Raw genomic sequence first — 12,768 nt, 5'->3', positions numbered from 1 at the left:
CCCAGTTCATCCCACCCTCCCCCACCCCCGGCTTTCCCCACTTGGGGTCCAAACACTTGTTCTCTATATCTCTGTCTCTATTTCTGCCTTGCAAACAGGTTCATCTGTACCATTTTTCTAGATTCCACATATATCTTCCTCATTTAATAACTGAGTGTATTAGTCTCCTAGGGCTGCCATAACAAAGTGCTACAAACTTGGTGGCTTACAACAAAAATGTATTCTCTCATAATTCTAGAAGCCAGAAGACTGAAATCAAGGTGTTGGCAGGGCCATGCTCCCTCTGAAGGCTCTAGGGAGAATCTTTCATTGGCTTTTCCAGGTTCTGATGGCTCCTGGTGTTCTTGGGCTTGTACTTATCACTCCAATATCTGCTGCTGTCTTCACATGGTCTCCTCCTTTGTGTCACTGTATGTCCTCTCCTCTTCTTATGAGGACACCAGTCATTGGATTTACTGCCCGTGGGGAAAATCCAACATGTATGTCCAGCATGATTTCATCTCAAGATCCTTAACTAACTGCATCTGCAAAGACCTTATTTCCAAATAAGGTCGCAGTCTAAGGTTTCAGATAGTCACGAATTTTGAGGGGACACTATTCAACCCACTACACTGGGGAAACAAGTTTCACTGAAATAACATTTAAAATCAAACAAATTTGTAACTTTGAATATTCCTATTTGAGCGTTAAAGATCTTATATTTTCTACCTCTATATTCTCAGCAGTAGCCTATAAAAACATGCATTTTTGGTTTTACAAGATGTGAGTGGCAACTGAAGACAGTAAGCTGAATAGCAAGCAAAGGACAAGCAGATGTAATATTTTACAATAGTGCACAACATACAGTTAACACAAATCCTTTAACTGCCCCACCCCTGGGAATTTCTCACTGGCCATGTTTTCCCACAAGTTTCAGCCTCCACCCGTATTGTTCAGTTCCACGGGTTCTTTGTTTGCCTCTCCTTATTCCTTCATTTTTTCCTGAATTCTCTTCTTCTTGGACTCCTTTTAAATTCAAACCCCTGTATTAGTTTTCTGTCATTGTTGTAACACATTACTACAAACTTAAGTGACTTTAAACAGCACAAACGTATTATCTTACAATTCTCTAGGGGAGAACTCCTTTCCTTGCCTTTTCCAACTTTTAGAGGTTGCCCACATTCCTTGGCTCATGTCTCCATTCCTCCACCTTCAAAGCCAGCAATGACAGGTTGAGTCTTTCTCAAACTGCATCACACTGACTTCTACTGCTTTTCTTTTTCTCTTTTATTTATTATTTTTATACAGCAGGTTCTTATTAGTTATCTATTGTATACATATCAGTGCATATATGTCAATCCCAATCTCCCAATTCATCCCACCCCCACCACCCCACCCCCACTTTCCCCCCTTGGTGTCCATACATTTGTTCTCTACATCCATGTCTCCACCCCTGCCCTGCAAACCGGTTCATCTGTACCATTTTTCTAGATTCCACGTATATGCGTTAATATATGATATTTGTTTTTCTGTTTCTGACTTACTTCACTCTGTATGACAGTCTCTAGGTACACCCATGTCTCAGCAAATGACCCAGTTTCGTTCTTTTTTATGGCTGAGTAATATTCCATTGTATATATGTACCACATCTTCTTTATCCATTTGTCTGTTGATGGGCATTTAGGTTGCTTCCATGACCTGGAGATTGTAAACAGTGCTGCAGTAAACATTGGGGTGCATGTGTCTTTTTGAATTATGGTTCTCTCTGGGTATATGCCCAGTAGTGGGATTGCTGGGTCATATGGTAGTTCTATTTTTAGTTTTTTATGGAACCTCCATACTGTTCTCCATAGTGGTTGTATCAATTCACGTTCCCACCAACAGTGAAAGAGGGTTCCCTCTTCTCCACACCCTCTCCAGCATTTGTTGCTTGTAGATTTTCTGATGATGCCCATTCTAACTGGTGTGAGGTGATATCTCATTGTACTTCTGACTTGCATTTCTCTAATAATTAGTGATGTTGAGCAGTTTTTCATGTGCCTCTTGGCCATCTGTATGTCTTCTTTGGAGAAATGTCTATTTAGGTCTTCTGCCCATTTTTGGATTGGGTTGTTTGTTTTTTTAATATTGAGTTGCATGAGCTGTTTATATATTTTGGAGATTAATCCTTTGTCCGTTGACTTGTTTGCAAATATTTTCTCCCATTCTGAGGGTTGTCTTTTAGTCTTGTTTATGGTTTCCCTTGCTGTGCAAAAGCTTTTAAGTTTCACTAGGTCCCATTTGTTTTTGTTTTTATTTCCATTACTCTAGGAGGTGGGTCAAAAAAGATCTTGCTGTGGTTTATGTCACAGAGTGTTCTTCCTATGTTTTCCTCTAAGAGTTTTATAGTGCCTGGTCTTACATTTAGGTCGCGAATCCATTTTCAGTTTATTTTTGTGTATGGTGTTGGGGAGCATTTTAATTTCATTCTTTTACATATGGCTGTCCAGTTTTCCTAGCACCACTTATTGAAGATTCTCTTTCCTCCACTGTATATCCTTGTCCCCTTTGTCATAGATTAGTTGACCATAGGTGCATGGGTTTATCTCTGGGCTTTCTATCCTGTACTATTGATCTATATTTCTGTTTTTGTGCCAGTACCATACTGTCTTGATTACTGTAGCTTTGTAGTATAGTCTGAAGTCAGGGAGTCTGATTCCTCCAGCTCCGTTTTTTTCCCTCAAGATTGCTTTGGCTATTCGGGGTGTTTTGTGTCTCCATACAAATTTTAAGATTTTTTTGTTCTAGTTCTGTAAAAAAAATGCCATTGGTAATTTGATAGGGATTGCATTGAATCTGTAGAATGATTTGGGTAGTATAGTCATTTTCACAATATGGCTTCTTCCAATCCAAGAACATGGTATATCTCTCCATCTGTCTGTGTCATCTTTGATTTCTTTCATCAGTGTCTTAACAGGTCTTTTGTCTCCTTAGGTAGGTTTATTGCTTGGTATTTTATGCTTTTTGTTGCAGTGGTGAATGGGATTGTTTCCTTGGATTTCTCTTTCTGATATTTCATTGTTAGTATATAGGAATGCAAGAGATTTCTGTGCACTAATTTTGTAACCTGCAACTTTACCAAATACACTGATTAGCTCTAGTAGTTTTCTCATGGCATCTTTAGGATTATCTATGTATAGTATCATGTCATCTGCAAACAGTGACAGTTTTACTTCTTCATTTCCAATTTGTATTCCTTTTATTTCTTTTTCTTCCCTGATTGCCATGGCTAGTGACCTCTGCTTCTGTCACCACATCTCCATTTATAAGGACCCTTCTGATTACATTGGACACATCCAGATAATCCAGGATGATCTCCCCATCTCAAGATTCTTAATCAGATCTGCAAAGTCCCTTTTGTCATGGTTCCACAGGTTAGGACCTGTATATCTTTGAGGGGGCATTACTGTGCTTACCATATACCCTCATCTTATGAAACAGAACATTTTAGCTCTCCACCCTCCAGGCTGACCTGCATGCTGAAAGACTCATTAAACAGAGATTCTTACCCTTTATTTACCTCCTCTGGGATTTCTAGCTTTATTTTTCTCCTCCCCTTCTAGTCATACCAAATGAAAAATATAGTAAGAAGATGGCTTTTTAAAAAAGATTGTTTCCCTCTGAAATAAGTTTTCTCCTCTGAACTCCCTTACTCCCAAAATGCTGAAATGATTACAGTGCTTGTGTTTTAAACAATATATATTTCCATTATATTCCATTAAATGATTATGTGAAAATTCCCTTTTAGTCAGTTGTTACCTTCTAGAAATTACAGACATTTGGCTTTTTAAAAAATTTTTCTTCTTCTTTTTTTTTTTTTAGCCTTAAGTAGCAGTGCTGAGAAAGTGCAATTTCCAAAGCACCCATATTTATACCTAGGAGATACATCAATAGAATGTGGCCAAATATATTTTAAACTAAATAAAAAATTCTAATTCTTAAGATGTGCATAAATGTTCTTTTTCATTTCTAAGTACATATGATCATTCAGACACCCTATTCCCATTGAGAACAGAAAGAGGTTTATTAAAGCTTGAATAAGAGATTCAAGAAAGTTTATTCTGGCTGCTTCACTATATATTATTAAATTAGGCTTCACATGAAAGGTCCTAGAGTGAGATCTGAGGGACAGTCGAATGGATCAGACAAGATCTTAATTTTTTTTTAAAGTCAGTATTGACAACCCAAGAGGATTGTAAATAATAAATGCATCAACAGTATTATATTCTGCAAAAGAGAGGCACATGTCTATTTCTAAACTGTTCTGATTCTGGAAAAAACTGGAATATCATGTTCCATTCTAAGCTGGGGCACGTCCAGGGGAGAATAAAAAGGGTGGTGAAGAGTCTGGGGACCATGAAATATGAAAATAGTCTAAAAATAGCAGTTGCTGACTTGGAAAAGTTAAGGATAGTGGATCCGTGCAGTCTACCATAACTGAACCACTGCCATGTGGGTAAGGCAGTAAATTTAATCCTTGGTGGCTTTAGCTTGTCATCCTCTGGTCCTTCTCCCACACCACTGCCCAGAGGATTTTTCAAGACAAATCTTAATATTTCACTATCTGTTGCTACTCCGCCGTGAGCAAGCAGGCATGTAGCCAGTCTCCAGGCCAATTAAGAGGGTCTGAGCATCTGAGGACCAGATAGGACCCAAACCCCTATGAGATGGCATTCAGGGGAGCTGGAGGCCCTCAGAAGGAGTTAAGGGCCATCACCATCAATTATGATGACCCTTGTGACAACAGATCACAGCCCTAATTAAAGATTCTGAAACATGCCATGTTTTCTCTCCCACCTCTATGCTTCTGTTTACGATGTTTCCTCACCCTGGAAGGTAGTCGTGTCACTAACTTCCCATCATTCTACAGTACCTAAATGAATTTTTACCATGTCTGAAAGCTTTCTCTGAGGATCATCTTCCAGTTTTCCCCAGATGAGTTGGGTGCCCCTTCCTCTATATTAAAATACCACCTTGCACAAACCTTTTACAGAAAGTATTGAATTGCTTTGCCGTCACTGATGTACTTGACAGCAGGACATATGAGCCTAATCGGGGACACATCTGTATATGAGGGGGCCTTTATGTGTTATATAAGCTGATGTGCATGGAGGGGAAGGGACTGGGAGGAGGAGGTCTTGAGCATCTGAGTCTGGTGGCTAAGATGGAAGAAAGGTGGAGAAATCAAAAGAACAACTTAGCGGCTAGCTCTCAATCTGGGGACTGGTTCCTAAGCCTGGCCCCATGGACTAAATCCAAGTCCTATGGAGAAAGAAAAGCTTTAGGAACTAAAAGACTTGGAAAAAAAAATGAGGTACATGCAGGACTGATTAGGGGTCAGGCAACAAACTATAGCACACTGTAGGCAAAGTGAACCTTCTTACCTTCTGCACTGACTACCAAGCCCTGCTTGGATTTGGAAAGGCCATCAGTGCATCTGAGACAGTGCCCGGGGAGCTGTGGCACAGCGGTGGTGAGGAGTCCAGTTATGCTCATGGGAATTCTGCAGTGGGCCAGGAAGCCCATGTCCAGCAGATGCTGTTCTGCCATGTTTAGAGGAAGAGGACTTAGGAATACTTGGAAGAAATGATGGGTGAGCAATAAAAAAAATTTTTTTAATCTTGGGGATTCCCAGAGCTACTTCAAGAGTGACTTTGGCAAAGAGCTTGGGTTCTTACACTACGAGGGAGAAATGACCAAGCAGCCAAGTATAGATGATCACTGTTACCGTGACTCTATTTATAGCCATGGTCTGGAGGCCTGGTGAAATCCAGGTATGGTTATATTATATTCTTAACCCACTCCTACCCCTGTTCATTGGCCTTGAGATCCTTGAGGGCAGAGACTGCTGATTAAAAAAAAAAATCTCTGTAGCCCCATTACCTATCAGAGAGTAGGTACTCATCATACGGCTGTTGAATGAAGTAATAAAATTAATGAAAGGATAACTATCTCCAAAGGACAAACTTAGGACAAAGAGGTGGAAGTTACAGAAATGTGATTCAACCTAAAATGCCTTTCTAACAATCAGAACTCCCTATCAGTAGAAAAAGCCCACTGTGACATTGTGAGAATCTTATCACTAGAAGAGTCATCAAGGCTGTCCCAGAGGAGGTAAACACCGCATGAAGAAAGACAGATCAAATCATTTCCAACGCTCAAATTGCTTGGTATTAATTACATGGAGACCAAGAGGAGACTGGCCATGACAAAAGAGTTAGCCGCATAAGACAGGAGGCAGAAATGATGAGTCAGCAACAAAATTGGTTTTTAAAAAAGTCTTCAAGGACTGTCTATAAAAATCAGCAAGCTTTAAATCAAAGTTCATCAGAATTAAACTAATGCCCTGAAACATTGTTGCATGAAACCCTAGACATTATCTTCAAGAGCTATCCTATTAAAACTCTGAATGATGTCCAGAGGACTAAGGTATCCAGTGGACATTAGCTATAGAGAAGATGTTAAGTGATGAAGGTTAAAGGACAGATTTACAACATGTTGAGAGCAGGCTGTGATTTGTAGACTCATAGCCTGTTTCAATGTCTCTTCCACGGCCACTGGCAAAATAAATGCTAGAGCCACTTGTCTTTATTCCTTTAACCTGCAATAAATGACCAAAGGATCCCACATCTACATGAGGAAAATTACTAGACAATGCAGGAAAGAGCTTCTGAAATAAATGGACATTCTACATAAAGGCCACAAATAGAATGATGGAGAGTACTATCTCATAATGTCAAAGTTCAAAGGCACTTTTCAAATGTCTCTTTAAAGAAAATCTGACCTTTCTTTCTTTCTTTCTTTTTTATTATCACAAGTTTGCCAAGAGCAGTATGGGCCCTGGGTCATTTCGTTTTGACATGGAAGTTCTCTCAGCATTAAAAATAATGAAATATTTAACTCTGCAGTGACCATGAGGACACATTCAGTAGTTAAAAAAAAAGAACAATATTAAAACATTAGGATTTCAAAGGAAGGCTTTTCCCCCTCATATATAAGAGAGAGAACCTATATGAGGCCATAACTAGCTAAAGGACTAAGTACAGACAGATATTTTTAAATGTATTTCATGTTATTTTACATGAAAATTTTAGGAGAATGGCTGAATACACCACTAGTAACTCTATGTCTAAATCTTTTTTGGGTATAGATTAGCTGACATTAAACATAGATGTGAACATACATTTTCATGAAAACAAAAACCTCTTACAAAAGACCTCTTGCTTCCCATTTTAAGGTATAATTTACAAACAGTAAAATTTATGTTTTTTAAGCACATAGTTCTGCAAGTTTTGACAAATGCAGTTGTATAACTGCCACCACAAGCAAGACGGAGAACGGTTCCTTCACCACTCAAAATTCCCCTGTACCCCCTCACAGGAAACTCTTCTCTCTATCTCCACACCTGGCAACTACTGATCTGCTTTCTGTTGCTATAATTTTGCCTTTTCAAGAATGCTCTATAACTGGAATTAGAAATGGACTCTTTTAAATATCATACACTTGATAAAATGTGAAGCAACTAAAGTGCCCATTTTAATGTACTGATTTCTATTTTCTGAACTTAAAGGCAATAATAAGTACATAAAATCAAATTACCCTCAACTACTACATCTTGAAACAGGTATTACCCAAGGAGCCTTTTGAATATACAGATCTTTAGGACTTCACTTTCAACATATTGAATCAAAAGCACTCATGTGGGTCCTGAGAATTTAGTTTTTATTCAGTTCTCCAAGTTTGATTCTGATTGATCCAGCCAGATTGGGAAACAATCCAGCAGACATTCACTATATGAGATTAATTACCAGACTGTAAATTATGTGTGGCAATGGGATCAAAATTCAGAGATTGGGAGGGTTTTATGCAGGTGATCTTGTCCTGAGATGTGGCCACCATTTACTGGCTGCAGGGCCTTGAACAAGTTACTTAAACTCACTGAACCTTGGCTTTCTCCTCTGTCACGCATGGGTAATGATGCCTACTTCATCAGGTTATCTGGGGGGATTCAATGCATATAAAGCATTTAGAATAGTACTTGGCACACTCAGCAGGTACTCAGATAAATGGAAGCTGCTTATCTAGCTGGTATTACCATCATTGATATTGTCATCATTATCATCATCATGCTTTACTTGTCCTTCTCCATATTTCTGCATTTTGGTCAATTTCACTATTTTTTTAGCCCTTCTTCTAGAGGTGACCAGAGTAAAGAGGATCTATTTTTGTGGTAGCTAAACTATTATTCAGGGTAGTGCAAACTAAAAGAAATTCACTGATTGTCCCCAACCCTAATTTTCACCCTGCTACAGCTTCAAAGATACCAATAGGGACAAAAAGTGAATTACCAGAAACTCTTAGTCTTTTCACCAAGGGGTATTGGTCAAACACAAGCAAACAAAAGGGAAGAAGACAAACGAGGGACCAGAATAAAGCCAAAAAAAAAAAAAAAAAAAAAAAAAAGGTTATCTATGCAGTTATGGAATATCTAAAAATCTACTTTATTCATTAGCAGTTTTAGATGTATATACATGTATTTTTATGTATAGTTTTAATTTAAGCCCTGAAATATAGAAGAGTGATGATATTTGGCTACACTTGCTGATCTAAAGAAAGAAAAACTCTTATCCTCAGAAATTATGCAATGCTGCCAACACCACGGATCGAAGATGAGGATTAGAGACAAAACTGAAAGTCATAAGCCCTACCTGTTCTCAGCATCGGCACTGCACTTTGGGGACAGCAATTCAAAGGATTTGGTAAACTTCACCACCTGCCACACAGAAAGACAACAGATCCAAGTCAGTTAAAGCTTTCTCACAGTTTAAAATATTCCAGTAAACATTTTTCATCTTTATAATGACTATTACAATAATTGGACATTAAAGAGAGATTTTAAGTGGAAAAATCCCGAGGGATATGAGAAAATTTTATCCTACATTTTGTACTTTATTTCTTACATGGCACATATTGCCCAAGTTTTAATACATTTCTAAATATGTATATATTTTTACAATAAGGTGTAAGAATCCTGTGGTGGTCAGGCAAAGGGACATCTCATTTGAAAACTTTTTTACTGCCCTTTTAACAACCCAGTCACCATCCATGGAGAACCTGGTAGAGACAAAACATCTTTCAAAAGGTTGCCCTCCATCAACCCCAGGTTCCTGAAATTACCTTCCCTGGCTTATCACTGTCCTCAGGTGAATGTTTTTCTGTCACCTGCAAAGGGTAACGAAGAGGAAGACACTTAAGATCATCCCTAGTGTGGACACTTACCTGTCCAGTGAAACTGGCACAATCAGTTCAAAATCCTGATCAAGACCTATTATGCTGAAAGGTAATTTATAGGCACAGAAAATGCAAAGACAGTTTTTCTTATCATTAGCTACTGTTGAGTTCTTACTATAAACCAGGCCCTACATCAGAAGCTTCTTTGACTATTTAATTTCCCTATTACAACTCTTTGAAGTGGGGATTTTTATCTTCAGTGTATAGATGAGGAAACCAACCCATAACTTTTAAGAAACTTACACTGTTTCGCACAACTAAATGGGGCCTCTGGGATTAAAGCAAGTCTGCATGACTCTAGAGTGTCAGTTTTTTCAACAATGCTAAAAATATTGAGTGGGAAAGGCACCGTTTCTGGTCCTCTTTAGACAAGATATAACACATGATAGAAAAAGGAGGCCCTATACTGAAAGGAGTCATCTGAATGTCACTGGATGCTTCCAAGGTTGACATTTAGATTTGCCTTAGCCAGATGCAGTCATGCTTCAAAGGCCGTTTAAATTAACCACTTATAAGGAATTGATGGGCACTTGAGAAAATGACTTGGGAACTGGGAATAGATTAAATATTAAAACAGCTCTATCAGTGAGGTAATGAACCCATACTAAAAAAAATGCAACATTAAGAAAAAGATAAAAGCCCATCACAAAGAAAACTGTGTGTGACTAGCAGGGCAGTGACAATAGCTCAACTAAAAGGAAATACCCTTGACAACTATAGGACATATTTCATTTCATATTCTAATGTGAAATAAGCCTCTACAAAATTACTCATTGTGGCAAATTTTATTTTCCAGAGATGGCCACAGCAATATCTCCTATCCCACATTCTTCTCTACAATATGACCCTGCCACCTTCCTACCAAGTTGTAGGGTCTATGTTTCCTCCCCGTGAATCTAGGTGGGCTCTAGAGCACTACAACAAATAGAATATATAGAAGAGAGGCTATGTGCCTTCTGAAGTTGTCATAAAAGGCAATGCAGCTTCTGCCTCATCTGACTGGAATACTTGTGCCTGGAGCCCTGAGCCACCATGTCATAAGTCCAACTACCCTGAGGACACTATGCTGAAAGGTAGCCAACCATACAGAGGAGTCACGTGTAGATGCTCTGGTCAGCAGCTCCAGTCTTTAAGCCCTCCCAGCCCAGGTGCCAGACATAAAAGCAAACAGACCTTCAGATGATTCTAGTTCCCAGCCATTAAGTCACCCCTGATCTCCAACAGTGGTTCCAGATATCCTGGAAAGAGGTAAACCATCCTGGCTATTCCCTCTTCAAATTCCTGATCCACAAGATCAGTTTAAACCAACATGGTTGGTTTAAGCCTCTCAATGTTGGGCTTATTTGTTACACAGCAAAATTAACTAGAACACTTATCTTAATTGAGGGCTTAAACAGAAACCAATCACTTAGAACACCGAAATCTTGATCTAGCTGCAATATTCTTGGGGTCTCACAAGGCCAACAAGCCACAAACAGACTATTTGCTATCACCAAATAATAAATTCCTCAAACCATACCCTAAATAACTCTTAAAGTTAAAACAATAACAGGATAATAAAAAGAAGCATTTCATTTATGCTTGCAGAATAGGAAACTGTTACAGATTTTAAAAGAGAAAGTCATATCTCTACTTTGATCTCTCATCATCTGTGATTTCTTTCCATTATTTTGTTAGATGACAGTAAATTCTTCTACTTTTTAATCATGTTTTAGGCTGTTGCTATGAACTGAATGTTTGTGTCCCCCCCAAAATTCATATGTTGAAACCCTAATCCTCAATGTGATGGTATTTGGAGATGGGGCCTTTGAGAGGTTATTAGGTTGTGAGGGTGCAGCCTCATAAGGGGATTAGTACTTTTAACAGAGACAGAGAGAGCTTGCTTCTTCTTCTCTTCTCTGCTACATGAGGATACAACGAGAACATGGCCATCTACAAACCAGGAAGGGTGGCCACACCAAACACTGGATCTGCCAGTGTCTTGATCTTGGATTTCCCTTTCCCAGCCTCCAGAACTGGGAGAAATACATGTTTGTTATTTAAGCCACCCAGTCTATGATAATTTGCAATAGCAGCTCAAACTGACTAAGACAACCATATCCTACCATTTTACTGCAAATCTGTATGAGGCATTTTGCATACATTATGACCAATCCTTTATGTACGTATCGATGCTTACAACGTCCTAGCAAGGTAGGTATTATTATCCCCATTTTCCTGAAAGAAAATGAAAGCTTAGAGGGGTTAAGTGGTTTCCTGGAAACCATATAACCAATATGTTAACAGAATTGGGATTTGAACCATGTCGGTCTGATTCCACAGCTTCTAATTTCCCCACTACTCACTGCTTTCATAAACATGAGCAAGTAGCATTGACAGAGAAAATTATTTGGACATGACTCCTTCAGAGCCAGAATACTTAGATAAATTCTGCCTTTATTTATTAATTCTATGAATATTTATTGAGTACCTACTATATACCTGAATCTGAATAAACATAGACTAAAAGTAACTTGAAGTAAAACACTTGGCTTGATATATAGTAAATCAAGTTACCAATCAACTAATAATTGTTTTTGCATTTGGAAATCAAGAAGGATATGTCTTTTAATTTCCAGACTTGATAGATGAAATTAAACTCTCCAATATTACTAAGAATACTTTATTTGGCTTAATTTTCACTGCTGATTAGAATACTTTACAACTCTGAAAGGACATATGTTAATTTCTGAAAAACTGATATCCATTGGGTGGTAAAAGGGGGAGTAAGCCCCCTTGGCGGTGTTTTTGAGGATCACTCTAACACGGCCGCAGAGATTACACTCAGAAACGCCATGAGAGATTACACTCAGAAACGCATGTGAAATTAAAGGGTTTATTATATTCACAGGCCCTAGAGAGGGGGGGACAGTATGCCCAAAGGACCACAGAAAGTCACCCAAAGCTCAAAGTTTGGTTACTGCAGGCAGGCAGACAGCAGAGCAAGGACCCACGGGTAAGTGCCTTTATAGAGGGTCATAGGTAGGGTAACTTGTGGCACTCAGGAAGCATTCCCCTTGGGTAATTTGAATGTGACTGGGTCTACATGGAAAGGAGACAAGGGGTAAAATGAGGAAGTCATCATGAGGCTTGTGGCTTGCGTACATTATGTTGACGATGGGTACCCAGAAGTGGGCAATAACTAAGTAGAAGTTCAAAACAAGCAGGGCAAGTGCTGTCACTCAGGAAGCCACTGGGGCAACAAAGAACAGTTTGACATTACAAAAATGATTTTTGTCCTATAGCAATGCAAATGAATTTTATCCAAGCAGAAATGCGAATGGCTTCTGTGCAGTAGAAAAGATAAGCCCATAATTACAATTTTATTGTCCTGGATGATGGTAAGCATTTTTTTTTTTTTTTTTTTGCGGTACACAGGCCTCTCACTGTTGTGGCCTCTCCCGTTGCGGAGCACAGGCT

At 38.8% G+C, this 12,768-nt stretch overlaps 1 protein-coding gene across 1 annotated transcript in view; it reads right to left on the bottom strand.

Moving 5' to 3' along the window:
* PDE11A (phosphodiesterase 11A) overlaps nt 1-12,768 on the bottom strand; it is a 435,071-nt gene that overhangs the window by 242,794 nt on the left and 179,509 nt on the right. The window contains exon 6 of the mRNA XM_073806952.1: nt 8,727-8,791. Within this exon, the coding sequence (XP_073663053.1) occupies nt 8,727-8,791 (65 nt within the window). The remainder of the gene's footprint in view (nt 1-8,726; nt 8,792-12,768) is intronic.

The sequence above is a fragment of the Tursiops truncatus genome, chromosome 7 (genome assembly GCF_011762595.2).
Source record: "Tursiops truncatus isolate mTurTru1 chromosome 7, mTurTru1.mat.Y, whole genome shotgun sequence".
In the NCBI taxonomy this organism is placed as follows: Eukaryota; Metazoa; Chordata; class Mammalia; order Artiodactyla; family Delphinidae; genus Tursiops; species Tursiops truncatus.
The sequence above is the reverse complement of the archived record's forward strand: the minus strand, read 5'-3'. Positions and strand labels throughout refer to the sequence as shown.